The 22,278-nt window shown below is 31.1% G+C and overlaps 1 protein-coding gene across 10 annotated transcripts in view; it reads left to right on the top strand.

Annotated features, from left to right (window-relative positions):
* The window catches only part of LOC132741675 (uncharacterized), a 38,984-nt gene extending 19,309 nt beyond the window's left edge, over positions 1-19,675 (top strand). For 6 of the 10 annotated variants that reach the window (XM_060729896.1, XM_060729898.1, XM_060729904.1 and 3 more), the window contains 6 exons: positions 6,277-7,053; positions 8,908-9,052; positions 11,210-11,306; positions 11,748-11,838; positions 13,983-14,079; positions 14,638-19,675. In XM_060729896.1, the coding sequence (XP_060585879.1) occupies positions 6,277-7,053; positions 8,908-9,052; positions 11,210-11,306; positions 11,748-11,838; positions 13,983-14,079; positions 14,638-15,242 (1,812 nt within the window). In that variant the 3' untranslated portion in view covers positions 15,243-19,675. Of the gene's footprint in view, positions 1-779; positions 1,018-5,439; positions 5,679-5,880; positions 5,986-6,071; positions 6,096-6,276; positions 7,054-8,907; positions 9,053-11,209; positions 11,307-11,747; positions 11,839-13,982; positions 14,080-14,637 lie in introns of those variants that run through there. The other 4 variants (XM_060729897.1, XM_060729901.1, XM_060729900.1 and 1 more) reach the window with 4 other exon arrangements.
* The last annotated feature ends 2,603 nt before the right edge of the window (positions 19,676-22,278 follow it).

Raw genomic sequence — 22,278 nt, forward strand, 5'->3', positions numbered from 1 at the left:
TATATAGTAAACGGGTGCTGGATAGTAATTTTGTTCTTGGTGATCAAGGGGTGATTATTTTATGATAATTTGACCATTATTGGCATGGCAAATGTTCCGAATGCCTGTGGTAACAAAAGAAAACTTTGATATTTTTACATATTTTCCTTGCAGCACAAAATTTGTTTGATCAATTGATTAACATGATTAAAAATTGAAATAATCACAATCAGAACTACATTAGCTAAGGAACGGAAATATGATTAAATTTAAACATATATCAAACATTTTATTTATAGAAAATTAGTGTTTTTAGGAACAAATACAAATTTTAATAGGTCTTGGAATTAATTTATATGTTAATTTGCATAAATAGAAATGCAGCGAAACAATTTTGCTTATAATGTGAAGCAACATAGAATTTTACATCACACAATTTATTGAATTTAACGTAACATTCACTCTTTTGATACAGGCCATACAATGACTTTAAAAGCTCTACAGGACAATATCCCGTCTCGTGAATAATAAATAAAGTCAGTATTTTGCTTCTTCGGAAAATTGATTGTTTGGCCGATTTTTCCAGATGATCAAGTTTTTGAGTTTCGTTATTTATTTTTCTAATAACTTTGTTCACTTGAGGTTTAATTGTCCCGGGGACTGACAGTTAAACCAACCCAACTGTATTGCTATATGATAATATCAGATAAATAAATAGCCAACCGTCTGTATGCTGCGTATTGTTTAGTGGCGTTTTTTTTTTTTCGTTTTAAATATTGAGAATAGTTTGCAAAATGTCAATACGATATTGTACTTGATGTAACTTGTCCGTGCTGTGTAAACTGAGGGCAATTTTTGATATTTTACTTGATTTTAAAGTCATTGTAACAAGAGAAGCAAGTCTTTGTCATACAACATTGTGAGCATTAATATGGATATATAAAATCTGACTTTTACGTTTTGTAATACTGTACGGCTAGCTCATACAGGATGCTTTGTAAAATGTGTTTCAGCTCGGGACAGGCAGAACCTCATGAGGTACACAAATTAAATCATGATTTTTTTTTACTTTAATTAGTTTTTTGCAGACAGTAAGGTATATATTAATATAGACATTCACTTATTTTCTTTTTCTTCTTTTTTTTTTTCTTTTTCTTTTTCTTTTTTTTTTTTTTTTCAACTGAAGAAACCTGGCCTGGCAAGGTTTTTGAGTTAACAGAATGAAAAAAAATTATTATTAGATTCAACTTACTTCTAATTTTGAATCAGCAGAACCTTATGAGGTATAAAATATCAATGTTATTTTATTTTAATTTTCAGACAGTATATATCAATTTAATTGTTCAGTTATTTCATTTTTTTATTCCTAAATTTTTTTTTACATTTTTTTTTTCAATTATATGTTAACTGAAGAAGTCTCTTCTTAACAAAATGAAAAAAAAAATATTAGGATAAACTTGACTTAAGTTCAAACTTACATTTAAAAACTGGCTTGTTAGGAAGAAAGAACTCATTTTAGCCAAGTTACTGGTATGTGGAATTTTTTTTTTAATATTAATTTGGGTTAAGATTTAAAACCAAGACTATAATTTGGATACTCTTTCAGGAAGTGAAGATCTTTGAATGGAATTTATAAAATTATCATTTTTATGCCCATTATAGAATGCACATTAATAGATGGAAAATCTATGAATATAAACTGTGCAGAAATTTAATTTCTTTTATTACATAGTCTTTGGCATTTTTTTTCCAAGATAGATTTAGAAGAAAAAATGTTTGAATTACTGTAGGTTTAAAGGTAATTAATGATTAAAGTAAGATTTTTCATTGTTTTCTCATTGTAAATATTTGTTAAGTTTCTTGTTTTTCAAAATATATTCACCAATATATAAGGAATTTTTCAAAATGTATAAACTTGTATTTAACTTGTACAGCGTGCTACAGTTTATTTTAAAACTAATTAGTGTATAATTAGTTATATATATGTAGAATAAATATTTCAAGTATAATAGTTTGGAACCAAATCATTTCAACGATTGTCAGACGTAATTGCTTCAATTTGTCCAAAAATTTATGAAATACACAGTGCAAAGTTTTATACTTTAAATTTCATTATCACAAAACAATGTGCCACGTGGGCGCTGCCGTTGTTACAAATTTCCTCCTAATGAGATTTGCAATTGTAACGTAATTGCTTTGGAAGACAATTATAACAATGGAAAACATGCACCAATTGTTCAGCTTGTTTTTTTCATTATCTTAAAATAGCATTCATCATAAGCATTGAACAGACTGTTACCTTGCCATTTTGTTTTTTTAAAAAGGATAATTGTATCATTATCTTAAACAAATGTTAACTTTCTTCATGCATGCATTCAAGGTCAAGGTAATGCATTCAAGTTAAGGTCAAGGTCACAGAGCCTCCCTGTATGAAATTTTGGCACGGATTCTAGGCGTAAATGGCACGGAATTGGGATGGAATAATTGCTTTCTGGGCAGACAAAGCACGGAAAAGCAAATTCTGTATCAGTCCGCCCCACACGGAAAATATTTCTTAAACATTTCTGGGCATAAAACAAGAACCATTCAGGGCGGAATTTTATTATGGGCGAAATTTTGTACTTGTACATTTTATCTTGGATGGAATTTTCTTGAGATAGAATGGGGCGGAATTCAGAACTTTGATTTTTCTGTCAGGCGTAATTTCAATCTTAGTCATTTGAGGTGGAGTTATTTTACACTTAGAATTTATTGTTTGGAAGTTTTCACTCAATACTTCATTAAGTCAGTACACAAGAATGGAAATTCAACAATTACATGTAAATGATAATTGGTGAAATAATCGATGTGTTATTTATATCTGTTATTTAAACAGATTTTGTTAAATACTATTAATTTTCAAAAGAGTGCAGACTGCACAAGCCTCTTGTATTTCAAATTTATAATAGCTGAATAAAATCAATGTAATTTGAACCTTATTTATAGGTATTCAAGGCTATGTTATTCAAAGTATTTATTCAACAGTGGAATAATATAACTCAGTCATTAGATTTATTAGTATGACTTGAAAATGAGTTAATAATCATTTGCGAAATACTCAAGGAACTTGATATTATGTATATATTTACAGTCAAATCGGTCAGTAACAAAATCTTATTGAAAAGGATAATTCAATCTTAGTGGCAAAATACGCGCAATTTATATAAATACATTGATGTTGTAAAATTTTGTGCATGTTCTTTTTCTTGACCTAAGCCTTACCAACCATTTCAGTGATTTGTTCAAATATTAGTTGGTCAATCCTGTACAAGGACAAAGAGAATGACCATAGGACGCAGGTGGCAGATGTGGTTTTATATTTGTACCATGATCTATGAAGAGATGGTATCAGGCACACATATGTCGGAATGTACCATAAATTTTTCAATAATCATTGATCCTGGCATGCACTGTAATAAAAAGGCAGTATAAAGTTTACTATTAATGATATATTCGGGAACTTTGTATTTCATCCTTTCACCAACTGTAATTACCTTTCACCTGCTAAAATATCTTAAATGGACTTGTCCAGCTTCCATTTTTGGAACTGTCATTATCAATTTTTGTGATATCAAGATGAAAATTTGAATTTGATTTGTGAACTGTATAGAACCTGGTCAGACTGCAAGGATGTACAGTTCCAGCTTGGTAAGTGTACAATATGTTGTAAGAAAAGAAAGCACAGTATAAAGATTGACAAAAATAGCATTATTGTTCAGTACTAAAGAAGTTTTTAGGGGAAGTTGTATTTCGGAAAACATTATTTTATCAGAACTAGAAATAATTAATACTTATTTGTCTACCTTGGCAAGTCATTATCAAAGATTAAGTCACCAATGTAGAGCCACTTGCCAGCCTGAATATCTGTGCATCATTTATTTCAATAAATTGTACATAAACAACATTTACAAACATTTCACAAACAAAGAAATTCGGACTGGATTGGGAAAACATTTGTAAAACAATACTTATATTAATTCCTCTCCAGTAAAGGTAAAGTTTCAAAATAAAGATACAAAAATGTTGCAGTTGGGTGTAAGCTCTTGAAATGAAAAATAAGGGACTATTTGATTTATTTGATTTATTTTGATAATGATATCCCTTAAAGACACAATGGACTGTTCCAAATTCAATGCAGGGCAAGTACATTACACTATTTCAGGAGGGTGAGGGGGTTTAATTTTTACCTTTGAAGACTGACATGTAAATATTTTGTTGTAAAATATATGGGTAAACTGAATTGCCATCAATGGATTAGGTAAATATAAATCTTGACTCTTAGGGGAATACAAAACTTAAATTAGAATTGTTTCAAGTGAGTGCTTTTATAAAGTTATGTTTTTGGTGGGCGTTGTGTTAAATTGTAAATATTTTATGTACATATCCAGTCATGCATTAGAAGGAAAACCAATCTATCAAAGAAAAAAAATGTAATTCTAATTTAACTTAATACCTATTTTTTACATTTAATTATTTAAAAACATAATTGCAAAGAAAATCAAAGGGTGTATCAGAAAATTGATGTTTGTTATTTCAAAAACATTGTGAGAATGTGAATTAAATTGACATGACCACAATACACATAAAAATTAATATTTATATTTTTTTTAAAATATTTTTCGTTAGATTTTACAATATATTTGACAAGAAATAGCACTAATGCACCTTTTTTGTGCATTAAAATCTGCAAGAGCACTCACACTTGAGTAAATCACTCACCCTGCGGGCTTGAGGTTTAAATGTGGGCCCATATTTTTGCACATGTTAATGCACAAAAAAAGGATGCATAAACCCCTTTAATACTGGGTACATAAATGATAAAATCTAAAGAATCAGTTCACAATTGGGGGCAGCCCCTCTATGAATAAATTATGTAAATTAATGTAGGTTACAGAACCTTTCTATTCTATTCTGATGATTTAATCACACTTTTTTCAAAGTTGACTAATGCACTTTGCTCTCTAAAGTCCATGTGGGGCTCAATTGTCTGTTTAATTCAACATTAGTCTCACTTAAAAATCTTTAACAAAATCTTAAACAGCATGACATTTTAATGTCCTAGCTGGCATTGAATCACAATGCTTGTGGTTGCTGTATTCAGCCATTAAAACGATGCTGATTTCAGGGCATGTTTAATTATTTTACTTTGACTGTGATTTTGCAATTTGAAATGTGCGCTTTATATTCGATAAATCATCCATCATGTTTCAAGTAGATTTTGAAATTGCTTGTTAGATAATCTTTATGTGATCGTCAGTGATAACTGAATTATGGATGAGGCAATTTAGGTATCTATAGTGAAGTTGATATCAACTTCAGTTTGCAATTAATTATGTTAGATAATAGGAAGTGTGACTGTTACATGTGTGCTGAAGCAAAACATTTGCGGACAAAATAGAGATAAATATAAGTGACAGACTTTGCTATAAGTTTGAAAATGTATAATTTGGTTTATCTATAAAGTAAAAAAGAAAATGTGTTACTTTTGCATGAAATTATGTTGAGGATAAAAGTTAATTCATGAAGATGAGATTTATACAGAAAAATGTTTTTTTTTGTGAACTTACTTTGTTACGAAGTCCCAATTTTTTCCCAGCAAGTTATTAAGCTTTATTACTGTAAAAATTTAGAAGTGTTATGGATTTTATACATATATATAGGTACTGTGATATTTAAAAAAAACTTGTTTTATGACACCCTTTTTTTATTTTAATTAATCATCAAGATCATTTATTATCATCTTTACTCCAAACTGGGTGTTTCAAATACATTGTAGAGACAAAAAAAATGTACCATTGTACGCATTCATAATTTACGGAACATATTAAATATCATTTTATTTATACACAAAAAAGAATATTAGATAAATTGCGTTTCATAAATTTGCAAATTTCTGCTTGAGTCATATCAATACTTCCTGAAAATTTGTGAAATCACAATATTTAGAGTGTTTTACTGTGCATAAAGGTTGATTGGAAGTTTTTTTATTACAAGTGGATTTTTAGATGCTTGTTGGAATATTGATTTTCTGAGACAATCTGTCAATGAAATCAATGGTCATACTGTGGTAACAGATTGTGAGACAGCTCCTCTTTGTTTCCTACCTCCTCATTAGGAGAGTTTATTGTTAAATCCTAATAAACACAAAGGAAATTTAATTAACTCCATGACTTGATTCTTTATATCTAGCAAAGGATGTGAATTTTTGTTTGTTTGTTATTCAGTAGGATTTAAATAATGTATTGCAACTATTTTCAGGTTGAGTTTTACCCAGGTGATCGTCACTGGACGTGGAAGCCCCTACAGCGTGCCTACAGACAACGCAGTTTACAGAAACAGAAACAATCTAAGATGGTTGACTCAAAACGAAGTGAAGCAATATTAAAAAACTTAGCTCAAGAATTGCTCACGGATGAAGAGTGCCTTATATTTAAGCAAGCTTTACATCATTTTCGTGTCTCGCATTCTGTCCCCGCATTGTGCCAACAACTTAGACAGGTGATAAACACAACTCCAAAAATTCTCCTTTTGGTAGAATTAAGCATGCGAATGCCTTCAAACTTACAAGACGATTTCCATAGATTATGTTCATTACAATTTCCAAATTATGACTCATATCTAAAAATAATCACTAGTGGTAACGCAAATGAAATGCCACATATCATTGCTCAAGATAATTCGGGAAAAATTAAAGTTGTTTCGAGAGGAAGTGAGAAAAAACTGATGATGAAATACAATAATCAAAAACAGACATATGAGTTACGTTCCTTGCCAGGGACCAGCATTACGAGTGGTGTTTACAGCAATGGAAGTGATAGTGATGATGATGATTTTGATGAAATAGAGGCTTTGAAGGACAATCAGGGTAATGGTCGAGCAACTCCCATTCACTTAGAAGGGAAGAAGAATGTTCATAAAGTGTTTTTGAATCGTCATGAGGACGGGAGTTTAGGGCTTGGTATAACAGGAGGGAAGGAGTATGGTACGGAACTGGTCATCAATGTGGTAGAAGAGGAAGGGCCAGCAGCCTCACAGGTAATGTCAGCCGACTTTCTGTTAAAGGGACTCCACTAAGTTGTTTACTGGAAATATTTACTTGAGATTTTTACACCAGATGATTTAGATATATACCAATAACTTGTGTGCACAATTTTAGATCTTTCTCTAACTTTGTTTCGATTTTCAGAATGATCATTTTATTGTGCAAAATGACATAAAATCGAAAAGTGTTTAAATGTAAGCATTTTCAAATTTTATGTTTTTGGCCTCATAGACCTCAGTTGAGCTCCCTTAAATAATTCTATAGAATAGATGTCTTAGATTATATGAGCCGCGTCACGACAAAACCAACATAGTGCATTTGCCACCAGCATGGATCCAGACCAGCCTGCGCATCCGCGCAGTCTGATCAGGATCCATGCTGTTCGCTTACAAACCCTTTAACAAGTAGAGAAGCTGATAGCGAACAGCATGGATCCTGATCAGACTGCGTGGATGCGCAGACTGGTTTTGATTTATGCTGGTCGCAAACCCATTATGTTGGTTTTGTCGTGAAGCAGCTCATATATCCTTTCAACATTACCACACTTAATTTTTGCCATGGACAAGAATGTAGAAATGAAATTATTAGTAGTGTTAATAAACTGTTGAGTGTATAATGATTATTATATGAATAACAAATGGCATCATTAGTTCCAAGCATCACATATTCTGTTGTATTTGTTGATGTGTATTTATACCATACATGTACATAGCAACTGCCATGCCTCTTTGTGGTTTGTCATGCTGCGAGTTAGGTCGATAATTTAAAATTACCACAGATTAATATAATGATGATAAAATCTCAAAAGTTTGTTTCCCTGTTTCTTTCTTCTTTTTTTTTTTTTTTTTTAGAAATTTATGCCCGTCTAGTGATGTAAAGCAATCGATTGTTAAAAATGATTAATATATATATCATTAAAGTGACATTATGCTCATTTTTACCTGAAAATATATTTCAAAAGATTAAATTTTATTATGGTGAGTGGCAAATGATTGAAAAAAAGTTGTGGATGAAAAAAAAAAAACTAAAAAAATTATAAAAAAAGTGCCCCATTCTTTTTATAATTATTTCTTATGTAACTGGTACATTCTGAATCTTATTAATTTAATAGAAATTTCTGTGGGGCACATGGTTTATTTCTTATTTTTGCATTGTAAAATATAAAGATGAACACAATTTTGACAAAATGTAAAGTTATTTGACTTTTACCTCTACACTTACCATTTACACATGGATAGGCTTAATGTCACTTTAACACATTTTTTGCTTTACATAGAATATCTGGTTTATTGGCAATATCACTTCTCCACATGAGCTAAACAACTCTTCTACCACATTTTCAGGAGTGAAGTGGAGAAATCATTGTTTTATATCATGAATATAATTATACTCAACTGTCATATATTGATTTTATAGTAGAGAATATTAGATATAACCAATATTTTGTAATGAGATTTCGACTTTGGAATTTATTATATATAACAATTATCATAATTAGGGTGCACATGACACATAACAGTTTCTTTTATTGATGTAAGTGAACTTACAGTATTTTGTATTGTAATCTAACTTTATATTAAATCAATATAACAAATTTATACATGTAATTAGCAAGATCATGGTTTTGTTGATTTAAGGGACCGAATGAGTGCATAAAATATCAATAAAACTCAGTGTAAAAGTATTTTATGTTACCTCAAGAGACTATATACTAGTAATAAAGCAAATATATAATTAGCAAGAATAAGTTTTTTGTTGATTTAATATAAAATATCATATTGAATAATTAAATTTAAAGTAAATGACAAATAATATATAGAGTGAAATTATTTTCTTGTTGATTTTAGGGTTTGCAAGTGGGTGATAAGATATTGGAAGTGAATGGGCACAATTTTCACAACATAACCCACGCAGAAGCTGTCATGATTATGAGGAATGCATGGAACCTCATTATCCTCATTGAAAGACCCAATGAAAATGAAGAAGATACAGGTTTACTTAATTTATTATCTTTAAATAAAATTCATTAAATTTCGAGTAGAATTTTGATATCCATGCATAACTAAAGAAACTGTGAGTCAAGTTTTACTATTTAGTTTTTTATGAAATGGACATTTAGTTTAAAAGAGCAATAACTCTGTAAAGTATGTATTAGTAAGCCGTACAGTACATTGTGAAAGGGCAATAACTCTGAAAAGTATATATAAGTAAGCCATACTGTATATTGTGAAAGGGCAATAACTCTGTAAAGTATGTATAAATAAGCCATACTGTATATTGTGAAAGGGCAATAACTCTGTAAAGTATGTATAAATAAGCCATACTGTATATTGTGAAAGGGCAATAACTCTGTAAAGTATGACTGTATATTGTGAAAGGGCAATAACTCTGTAAAGTATGTATAAATAAGCCATACTGTATATTGTGAAAGGGCAATAACTCTGTAAAGTATATATATAAGTAAACCATACTGTATATTGTGAAAGGGCAATAACTCTGTAAAGTATAATATAAGTAAACCATACTGTATATTGTGAAAGGGCAATAACTCTATAAAGTATGTATAAGTAAACCATACTGTATATTATGAAAGGGCAATAACTCTGTAGAGTCTGCTAAAGTAAACCATACAGAATGATATATAGTGAAAGGGCAAAACTTTAGTAAAGTATGTAAAAGTAAACCATACAGTATTTTATGAAATGGCAAAAAAACAACAACAGTATTACCAGTATGGTGAACCACATTTAAGAGTCATCTCCCCTAACTGTCAATGTAGTGACTAACTGTATGTAAATAAGCTGTGATGTTATTTTGTATTTAGTTAACATCTGTATATGTAATGTAATAAGCACACAAGACATATGTCTGTTACATGCATTGTTAAATTTTTTTATTTGTTTTATTTTTTTGTGGGGGGGGGGGGTTGTATGTGAATGTGTTGGAAAAGGTTGGGGTTGGGGGGATTCTGGGTTTGCAAGTCTTGAAGTTGTAACGTCTATTTGACTATGAAGTCAGGAGTCATATTCTAGGTCTACTGGTTGTGCAATTTAATTTAGTAACTAATATATTTTCATACAAATCTTTAAAACAGGCATTGTATTGGTATAACAGGTACAATATTTGAAAAATAAATAAAAGTTAATTGTTCCAAAAATGAAGAATTCTGAAAATGTGAAAGTAATTTCATTGTTATTAAATGCCATTGTGTAATTTTTGCACAAAAATTCCTTTGATCCCATGTAATAAATTGTAACCTTGATCAAGTATAAAAGATGAATAACCGTTTATGGACTAAATTTTTTTTCACCTCATTAGTTTTACTAAATTAAGATAGATATTTAATAAAAAGATTAATATTTAAGATGTGCTAATGTAATTATCTGGTCTTGTCTTATTTGATGACCTTATTGAGCAAACAAACGAAAATGACAGACAAGATTTTTTACGATGACCGAGCCTCCATAACTTGAATGGAAATGTCAACTTACTTGAGATAAGTGGGGTGAATGTTGTTAATTGGGGAAAAAATTTGACCTAAAGTCAATATTTAACTCAGAATTTTAAGAAAACATTAATGAAATATGAGGATTCATGTGTAATTTTATAGATTGTTGAAATCACCACAATTTGTATTGTTACGGTCTTTTAAATTTTAAATAGAGTAAAACCCATTATAAGCTCTTTAATAGTTGACATATTTAGCCAAATTTAATTGGTGTAAAAGTTTGGCCCATTTTTCAGACATTTTTTATGTCAAACCTTAAGAAAACATGGCCCATCCAATAATTGATACAGTATAAGAGGGGAAACTTGATCATTCCAAAAAACTTATAGCAATTTTTATTATCAGGGAATAGTACAACAAATAAAGAAATAGCTGCATTCCTTAACATTTAACCTGCTGAATTTCTTACCTAGCCAGAGTAAAGGTTAAAAAAGACAACTGGTTCTTAAACATGCAATATATAAACTGCCATTACACAGGACCTCAGTCTTTTTTAACAGGAATAAAACTGGGGATCCCTGGATTTGTTGTCAGACAGTGTAACCACTTGACCAATAAACTTTATACATACATGTATATCATTTTCAACCTCCTTCATAAAGAGTACCTTTGATTACAAGAGTTTTCATTGGTTGTTACAGATGATGTTGACAGAGCTGTCTCAAGGAAACCCATAAAGGATCTTGAAATTGTTGTGTATCCCTCAAATACCGGAAGACTTGGCTGTATAACTCAAAGGTCGGTGTGAAGCTTGTTCACTTATAAGATATCATGGTTGTAGGTTATGAGTTAATCAAATGTCTCTTTAATAGAAAGACTTAAAGAAAAGAAAAATGTAACAATATTTTTTCTTTGTTTTTACAGAAGATAATACATTGTCATTTTACTTGTTCAAGCATTCTAGTGAATATCCATGTTAAACCTTTGCTTAATGTCTTACACTGACTTTAATGTCTTACACTGACTTGTCCATCTTTCAATCTGGACAAAACCATTCCATCATTTTTAGGAAAAACTTCAAAATTAGACTTGACTGAATATCAAACAGGGCAGACCATGATTAGATGGCACAGATGAGCTAGCAACTCATGATCTGCACTGGCTGCATGAGTAGATTCAGTTGTTAAGCATATTACAGTATTATGAGAATAAATACAATGTTATCTTTACTATTTATAGACTACCATCAAGTGACTTGCTTGTACAGAGTGTGGAACTTAATTCTTCAGCAGAGAAAGCTGGTTTACAAGTACATGATCTGATATATAAGGTATGTACCAAAGTACCATTTCTTTTAAATGTTTGGTTGAATAGACTAACTCTGTTTTTTTTCCCAGCTAATCAGTGGGTAGTCGAACAAACTTTACAGTTACAGCTTCGAAAATAAACGCAAGAGGTTGACTAATCTATTGTGAGGGGTAGTGCACGGTTAAGCTCTAACAGTAAAGTTTGTTTGTACCTACAAATTAGCTAGGAAAAATACACATTTGACAAGTTTTGGATAACATGTATTGAAGAAATTATTTTATGTCTGCTGTTGTAGACAAACATAGATGTTAATAATAAAATGTTACTTCATCATCAGAATAGAAAGTCTTTAACCATTACTACATTAAAGAAATTTATAAACAGACTTGTTCGTCTTTCAATCTGGACAAAACCATTTATCATATCGCAAACAGAAATTTTTTCAAAAAATAAAGCGCTAACCAAATAGTAAATAGTTCAGGCTGATCTTGGTCTGCACTGGTAGTATGGGGAGGGTCTGTGGTCTGCAACAGAATAAAGGTTAAAGTGTAAATCACCATGATATGAACTATTTGTCGGTTATTATCCCCCGCCGAAAATTTTCGGCGGAGGATATAGAAATAGTCTCCGTCCTTCCGTCCGTCCTTCCGTCCGACATTTTTGTCCGGAGCATATCTCTAAAAGTATTTGAGTTATCAACTTGAAACTTCATAGGTGGATAGACCTCATTGAGGAGGAGTGCAGTGCACAAGAATGATAACTCTACCTTGCATGATTTTTGAGTTATTGCCCTTTGTTATTTTTCAAAATTGATTTTTGTCCAGAGCATAACTCCAAAAGCCTATGAGATATTAACATGAAACTTCATAGGTGCATAGATCTCACTCAGGAGGTGTGCAGTGCACATGAATGATAACTCTACCTTTCATAATTTTTGAGTAATTGCCCTTTGTTATTTTTCATACCTAATTTTTCACCTGAGTGGAGCATAACTCAAAAAGTGTTTGAGATATCAACATGAAATGTCATAGGTGGATAGATCTTATTGAGGAGGAATGTTGTGCGCAAGAATGATAACTCTTCCCTATACAATTTTTGAGTTATTGCCCTTTGTTTTTTTTCATCCTATTTTGTCCAGAGCTTATCTCAAAAAGTATTTGAGGTATCAACTTGAAACTTCAAAGGTGGATGGATCTCATTGAGGAGGAGTGCAGTGCTTAAGAATGATAACTCTACCCTGCATTATTTTTGAGTTATTGCCCTTTGTTATTTTTCAAAATTAATTTTTGTCCAGAGCATAACACAAAAAGCCTTTGAGATATCAAAATGAAACTTCATAGGTGCATAGATCTCACTCAGGAGGTGTGCACTGCACAAGAATGATGACTCTACCTTTCATAATTTTTGATTTATTGCCCTTTGTTATTTTTCATACTTGATATTTCAATTCAATTTTTTTCTCAAAAAGTGTTTGAGGTATCAACTTGAAACTTCATAGGTGGATAGATTTTACTGAGGAGGGATGCAGCACACAAGAATGATAACCTACCCTGCATTATTTTTAAGTTATTGCCCTTTGTTATTTTCAGCCATCAGTATTCACATAGGTTTCAAATCTGTAATCACTATAGCCATCAGTTTTCATTACCAAAAGACCTCTTTAAATGAAATTATTCTGTTCTACTACATATACATTCTTCCAATGAGCAAACACATTCGGCGGGGGATGGCCATGTTGACATGGCTCTTGTTACCAAGATGTTTTGTTACTCTCATAGATTCACTTCTTGTAATCTATTATAAAACATAAACATGGGGTGGTGCCCTCCCGTACCAAGGTACTTACTACATGTATTTCCATAAAGTTTTAAGAATGAAAAAAGACTTATTTTCATTGACTTATTATATTGTGGTATTGCTGGATCTTTACTTAAAAGTACATGTTTCTGTCATTATGATCAAAGACAATAAGATTTAGGTTAATCTGCCAATTGTTTAGGAGTGGTGCTTTATATGCAAATACCACTTTGTTTGTATTACTTTGATACCGATTGGGACATGGTATCTGCAGGAAGCACAATATGCACACAGAGTTAACCTTGAAAAAATTTGACAGGTCATTGAGTTATAGAATTAAGTACTACTATACAATGTTTGTTCATATAGGTTGATGGTGTGAGTGTCCGGGAGCTGTCGGAAAAACAAATTGTTATGCTTACAAAAGCCAAGAGAATCAATATGAATATCAAACGCTATGAAGGAGGTATGTAAAATTTCTATAACAACATTATTAATCACATTATTAGAAGTTTGTAATGAAAATAATCTACAAATTCATGTACTGCCCTTATCTTTTTCAAGTTTGAAAAATATTTTCATTTTGGTCTGAAGAATATTTAAGTAGCCGAGTTGTTAATACATATATCAGACAAGTAATCTTATGATTGCTGACCGCATGGGTTCAAACTCTGTCGGACAAGCCATTGTTTCCTTGAGTAAGAAACTTAACACTTATTGCTTAGTACTGGTTGATTCCAGGAATGGATTGGAGAGTGTTTCAATAAGCTAATAGTTTCCAACACAGTTGAACAAAAATAAATTTGTATAGACTAAAAATATTTATTGCCAAATCCTAAATAAGCAATGGTTTGTTTAAAAAGCTACAAATTTATATAGCCTTTTAAACTTCTCTTAATACTTATATAAACCTTATACAAAATGTGTTAACTAGAGCTTTTTTTCAACCTTTTATTAAGTAGAGCATTTTTCAGCCTTTTTACTTTTGTGTGTTTTAGAAAATAAAATCTTATTTATAAATCAGGAGATAATATAGATGGTCTTGATGGGAACTTTCACTTACCAACCCCAAATCAACCATATCGGAGATCCGAATCTGAGCCTCGGTCAGATGGTGGCCGTCACCATTCTTCAGAATCGCACCACTCACGACATCATTCAAGTAATCCTTCACCGCGATATGTGTCCAACTTTAGTTCATATAGTCCTCATTCTACCCGACGATTAGTAGATCATCCCGAGCATTTAGTCTACGGCAATAGACCTGTACGGGAAGCTAACTGGATTATTTCGCCAAAGCCTCGAGAACATAGATACACACAGAGGAGACAAGTTGTTATGAGAGAAGCCAACCCACGTATTTATCATAACAGAAGTCGATCAGAAGAACGATATGATAGTCGCTCACATCCGAGAACTATAGTTCGGGAAATTAGTGTACCCAATGCTGGTAAATCGAGGTACATTAGAAATCGTTCTCATTCCGCACATAAAAATACAATACAGCGTGTACATCATGAAGATAATGTGATAAGAGCCATACAAATGGGTCTAGAGAAACGACAACGTGCTGTCAGACTGTCACTCTATCAGATGCCCGACCCTGTCGACTACGAGTGGGAAATTTAGCAATAATTCAACAACTATAGCTGTGCTATAGGCTACATTAGAGTACACTTTATATTTGATATAATTTACTAGTTTCATATTTATAAGTTCATAGTTTACAAACTATACATTAAGTAACTAGTACTTTTAGAAAAAAAATAGCTTGATGTATATCATTGTCAAATTGTAATTGAAGCTCATTGCAATATATATGAGTATATTGTGCTGATATTCCTGGTATATTATGCTGAATGAACAATATGTTATGCAGAATTTCTTGTGATATGCTAAGGTTGTGGTATGCTGTGCTAGTATTCTAAACTGATATGTTATGCTGATATTTGTGAATGTTACACTATGACTTGATGTAGTATGTGATACTAATATAAATATCATATTATCTGATAACATTGTTTTTTTCTTGTTTTTTACATTCTAGTGTGATTTCTTGCGTTAAAATTTAACAATATTATGCAGACCTTGAAAAATGTTATGCTGACATTAAAAATGTTATGCATACATTAAATAATGTTATCCTGACATGAATAATGTTATGCTGATTATTAATTATTATGCATACATCAATAATGTTATGCATACATTCAAAATGTTACGCTGACATGAAATAATGTTATGCTGACATTAAATAATGTAATGCTGACATGGAAAATGTTATGCTGACATGCAATAATGTTATGCTGACATGTAATAATGTTATTCTAAGATTAAAAACTGTTATGCATACATGTATAATATTTCATGTTATTCTGACATTAAATAAGGTTATTCACACAATGTTATGCAAACATTTTATGCAATGCAGATAATATTATGTTAGGCTGACATTAAATAATTCTATGCTGACTTGGAATAATGATATTCTGACATTAGATAATGTTTTGCTGTTATTGAGTGATGTTAAATTGACTTGCATTAAGCTTAATTAATGTTTTATAATATTATGTAATATTATGCTAACATTGAATGTTGCTATACTTATATTTTAATTTAAACCATACAAAATAAAGTTATAGAATTTTATGCTACAATGAATATTTTAAGACTAAAGTAATGACTTGAAATGAGACAAAGTTCCAAGTCAAGTTTATAAAACTGTACATTTTTACATTAAAGAAGCTATAGGGCTTGCTTATAGAATATTGATGGCTCTACTATATTCCAGCTTTACTGGTAGAGGGAGACCTCGGGGTGCCTGTTTGTGCCTGACATAATGCATTTAGGGCCACCTGAGGTTTCCTTTTACCAGTAAAGTGGGAAAGTTGCTATGCAGCCTTTATAGGGTCAATGTGACTTAAAACCCAACAAAACAGCAGCATAAAGCTGTATGTGCAATTTATATGATATACTCAGATTGTGACTTAAGAAGTTATTTATTTCATTAGAACATTTCAAAGTATGAACATTAAAGTGCTGCACCATTCGTCATGTTTATATATATATTTCAAAATATTCTTTTAGATTTTTTATTAATTGTTTATAACTACCCAGAAATCCTTTTGTTATTTATTCTGTCTCTTTTATGTAAAATGATCATTTTTTAAAAATGGTGTAGATTTGTTGTTATTGTCAGTCAGGCAGAAGAGTTACATGTATTATGATGGTATTATATTCAAAGGAACTTGGAAATGGAACCACCTATTGCGGCGCATATTTTTGATTCTTATAACTGTGCATTTTTCCGATACTGTAACTGCTTTTCTTTTTTTTTTTAATGTTTCTCTTATATTTGAATATTTTATCGTACTATCAGAGTGTATGGCATCTAAAGAATATAATATCAAATTAACATGAGTTGCTTGTTTGAAAATTGGCCAAGTTTGACAATATCATAAAAAAAAAATTTTTTAAAGGAGTAGATTTAGTTATGCTAAATATTTTGTATTTTATAAAACTTCAATTTTTAAAAAAAAAATGAAACAATTTTCTGGGTGGACATCTTTAGCTTGTTGATATATATAGAAAACAGTAAAGATAATATGTCTGTTTGGTGCAATAAAATGTGCTTGAAGTAAATTTGACCGATTTTCAAACTAGCAGGTTATATCAAATTTAAATTATATCTTTATTTAAAGACTACACACTCGTACAAGTATGTACAGGATTAAAAATGCCCCTACCCAAGTTTCTATGATTTTTTTATCTAACATAAGTTAAGATTGAAGGTAATTTTAATTTTATTTCTGTTTCCTTTTATCAAATAAAAGAGTGTCTCAAACTTTTAGTCAGTTAGCGTCCAATTTTCTTTACTGTTCACCTGTCTATGTGCTTAAATACTGTGTTTAGTGTATAAATTTATTATTCTATATCAGTTTTTTAAAATATGATAATTGTCATTATATAATGATAAATGCCCATACCAACATAATTGTACATGATTATTGACATACCAATATGGAAATCATACTAATGATAGATTTGTGACACAAACTAACAATAAAGAATTGTAACACACCTAATTAAATAAGAATGTAAGATTTGAGACACACATTAACAAGTAAAACATTTGTGACAAAAATTGATAAGTTGAACATTTGTGACACACATTGACAAGTTAAACATTTGTGACACACATTGACAAGTTAAACATTTGTGACACACATTGATGAGTTAAACATTTGTGACACACATCGAAAAAGTTAAACATTTGTGACACACATTGACAAGTAAAACATTTGTGACACACATTGACAAGTAAAACATTTGTGACACACATTGATGAGTTAAACATTTGTGACACACATTGATGAGTTAAACATTTGTGACACACATTGACAAGTTAAACATTTGTGACACACATTGACAAGTAAAACATTTGTGACACACATTGACAAGTAAAACATTTGTGACACACATCGAAAAGTTAAACATTTGTGACACACATTGACAAGTTAAACATTTGTGACACACATTGACAAGTTAAACATTTGTGACACACATTGACAAGTTAAACATTTGTGACACACATTGACAAGTTAAACATTTGTGACACACATTGACAAGTAAAACATTTGTGACAAACATTGATAAGTTAAACATTTGTGACACACATTGAAAAATGTTAAACATTTGTGACACACATTGATGAGTTAAACATTTGTGACACAGATTGACAAGTTAAACATTTGTGACACACATTGATGAGTTAAACATTTGTGACACACTTTGACAAGTTAAACATTTGTGACACACATTGACAAGTAAACATTTGTATTACACATTGACAAGTAAAACATTTGTGACACACATTGACAAGTAAAACATTTGTGACACACTTTGACAAGTAAAACATTTGAGACACACATTGACAAGTAAAACATTTGTATTACACATTGACAAGTAAAACATTTGTGACACACATTGACAAGTAAAACATTTGTATTACACATTGACAAGTAAAACATTTGTGAAACATTTGTGACACACATTGACAAGTAAAACATTTGTATTACAAATTGACAGGTAAAGCATTTGTGACACACATTGACAAGTTAAAACATTTGTGACACACATTGCCAAGTAAAACATTTGTGACACACATTGACAAGTAAAACATTTGTGACATACATTGACAAATAAAACATTTGTGAAATTCACTGACATGAAATCATATTTTGTAATTGCCCATTTTCAATTTTGGGATATCAAGATGAAAAATAACACAGCCAACTGTATTAAGCACAGATGTGCATACTGGTTGGGCACTATACTGGTGGCAAATGCTCATCATTGTTAACTAATTCCTGCAGGTTAAAGGCTAAGAAAGATGAGCATTTGATGACTGTAAATTAGTTTATTTAAAAAACATTAGCAATATCAAGTATAATTCATTTCATAGGTTGAATAAAATACTCAGTAAATTATCATACACTTCAAACATGTATACAGGGTATGCATAGATTTTTATGTTCAAATAAATATGATAATAATGTGTTCTCTTCTAATCAAAATTATTTATTTAGAGCTTTCTCTTGAACAATCATGAGCTACATATTTTAATGCTTTTTTCTTATTCGTTCCACTGCCAATTCTATTTACTTGTCATATTATCTCCCTTGAACTATCCTTGTGCCATTACCGTCACTGGTTGTCTCCCTTTCTTCATGTAAAATAAAGTATATAAAAGATTCTTCCAAAATACTTACCTACTTTAAAATGTATACCTGTTATGACAGAGAGGCCACCCAAGCACGTTATATAATCTATAAATAGCTTTGAAATGCCTTTTTCTCCGAGTTGTTCAGACTGCAAAAATTATATATATTATAATTATATTCAACCTTTTTTCCCCTTAAAATATATTTAGTTTTTTCTTTAAAAATAAATATTCTGAAAATTCACCTAAATACCTAATGATATGACTTGATGTTGCATTAGTTTTGTTGTTATTATTCTGAAGAAACGTTGGCAAATTATATAAATAAAAATCAAAGTAGTCTTAATTGTTGTTGATGTCTTTAATAGGTTTATTCAGGAGTATTAACATTCCTGTGTGTTCTCTTCAACAGATAGGGTTCAACAATAGAAAAAGTAAACAAGCTGAAGAAATGTTGATTTGGGTTGTAGACAGAGGCTGATTTGATAAGCCATATAAAATGAGCCACACCATGACGAAACCAACATAATGGGTTTGCAGTCTGATCAGGATCCATGCTGTTCGCTTACAAGCCCTATTACAAGTAGAAAAACTGATAGCGAACAGCATGGATTCTGATCAGACTGCGTGGATGCGCAGGCTGTGTCTTGATCAATGCTAGTCCCAAACGCACTATGTTGGTTTTGTCGTGATACGGCACATAAAGATATTCACTTGCAAAACAGTTTTAATTTAGAACATATCATAATCACCAGCTATGAAGTCTGTGGTTGTATAATAATGTTATATAATGTTTCAAAATACATGGTTTTATTTTAAATGTTAAAGCAACCTTCAACTTTTATTTTCTGTTGGAAAAACAATCCTGTGTTGCTTTAAATTAAGTATTTCAGTGATTTTATCTTGGTAAAGTGCAGATCATACCACTGTTAAACACATGTTTTATATATGGTTAGAAACATATGGTGTCTCCGAGAAAAGTACCCTGTATGTTTTACATATGGTAAAGTTCATATGGTTAAAAACATAATGTTTCACTAAGGAAAGCACACTCTATGCTATGTAAATATGGTAAAGACAAATGTTTTTTCGTATGGTTAAAAACATATTGTTTCCCTAAGGAAAGCTGACACTCTATGCTATGTAAATATGGTAAAAACTTATGTTTTTCATATGGTTGGAAACATATTGTTTCTCTAAGGAAGGTAGACTCTATGCTCTGTAAATATGGTAAAGACTTATGTTTTTCATGTATGGATGCACATGAATATTCATGTTTTTCATAGGTTGTACAAAATTCTTGTGAAAAACACACCATATTGCCAGATATCATGTGTTTCAAGCGTAAACAGACTGTTTCTGTCATATTAATGTATAACAGTGAATAGCATATTGTGTGTATGTTAAATGTTTTTAAAATTTCTTTATGAAATGTCTGGAAAAAAGTGATCCCTCGGAAGCATTAATAACAGGAAAATTACATGACAATTGTAGACTCGGTTTGATTGAGTCTGTACATGAGGGATAATGAAAAAGTGCAACATCTCTCATGCCCCCTAGCACCGGCTTGAGCGGTATTAAATTCTCAACACTTAAAAGTATTGCACTCAATGATCCTGAAGACCAAGAAAAATTAAGCAACACTGAAGTGAAGTACGGGGCAAATTTTTACGGCTGTCAAACAGCACTTGACACCTGCTGTTGTGATGTATGAATATCTGGAAAAAAAAATCCCTCGGAAACATTGAAAACACATGAAAATTGCAGACTATGAAAAGGTATTTAATCATATCAAGAAAGTTTCTTTGAGAATATCAGTAATTGTGGTTCATAGTCACAATGCATTTCATAGAAAAATTAATAAAGAAGTATGGTTTACAAATGATTTCCTTGTTCAGATCATAATTATGTTATAAGGGCTTTCTGAAATGATTGACCATAGGACATAGGACACTGGTACCCCCACACTCCACAGTCTACTGACTACCCCCTAACTCTAACTGGTTGGGGCATAAAAAATAATATCCAATTTTTTCTAATGTTGACATTCTGATATTTCCCAACAGTAGATGCACAACTAAACATGCTATCCAACAGTCCTGTAAACTTTCATAACTAAAGGTCAAAATACTTTTTGAGCTAATCATCACACAATTTGAAAATTGCAAATTTGTTCTAAGTCAGGGGCAATAACTATGACAAACTGAATAAATCCACATGCAAAACACAAGGTGCACAGCTTCACATGCTGATCAACATTCTTGTAAAGTTTGTTGATTCTACACATGGCAGAACATTTTGAATATTTTTTGTCAAGTGCACTAAATACATGTACCATACTCTACAAATTCAGATTAAATATAAAAAAAAGCCTCCAACTGTTTCTAGGTTAAACATTAGTTGAGCAAGGTGTAACAGAAGTTGAAAATTGCAAATTTTTACTCAGTCAAGAGCAATAACTATGACAAAACTGAATTAATCCACATGCCAAAAACCCCAGGTGCACAACTTCAGATGCTGACCAACACTTATGTCATAACTATAGGTCAAATGTTTTTGAGCTATAAGGATTGGACAGTATCATTTTAAGGATTGGACAGTATCATTTTAAGGTTTGACTATATCATGTTAAGGATTTGACAGTATCATTATAAGGTTCAACTGTATCATTTTAAGGTTTGACTGTATCATGTTAAGGATTTAACAATATCAGTTTAGCTGCGTCATGTAAAACCAACAAGGTGTGTTTTTGACCACATATTTGAGTCAGGAAATAATTGACAGTATTATTGCGATTGACGCATGGTTAGTCAGAAGTTATTTAGTAAGGCTACTTTTCTTTGTATTTTAGGTGGTATTCAACAAGCAGTCCTTCACCCCCAAGTGCATAATATGCAAGGAAAGGGATCGGAATGTCTTCCTGATTCCCTGCGGTAAGGAATC

The sequence above is a fragment of the Ruditapes philippinarum genome, unplaced genomic scaffold (assembly GCF_026571515.1).
Source record: "Ruditapes philippinarum isolate M1 unplaced genomic scaffold, ASM2657151v2 ctg1985_1_1_1_1, whole genome shotgun sequence".
Classification (NCBI taxonomy): domain Eukaryota; kingdom Metazoa; phylum Mollusca; class Bivalvia; order Venerida; family Veneridae; genus Ruditapes; species Ruditapes philippinarum.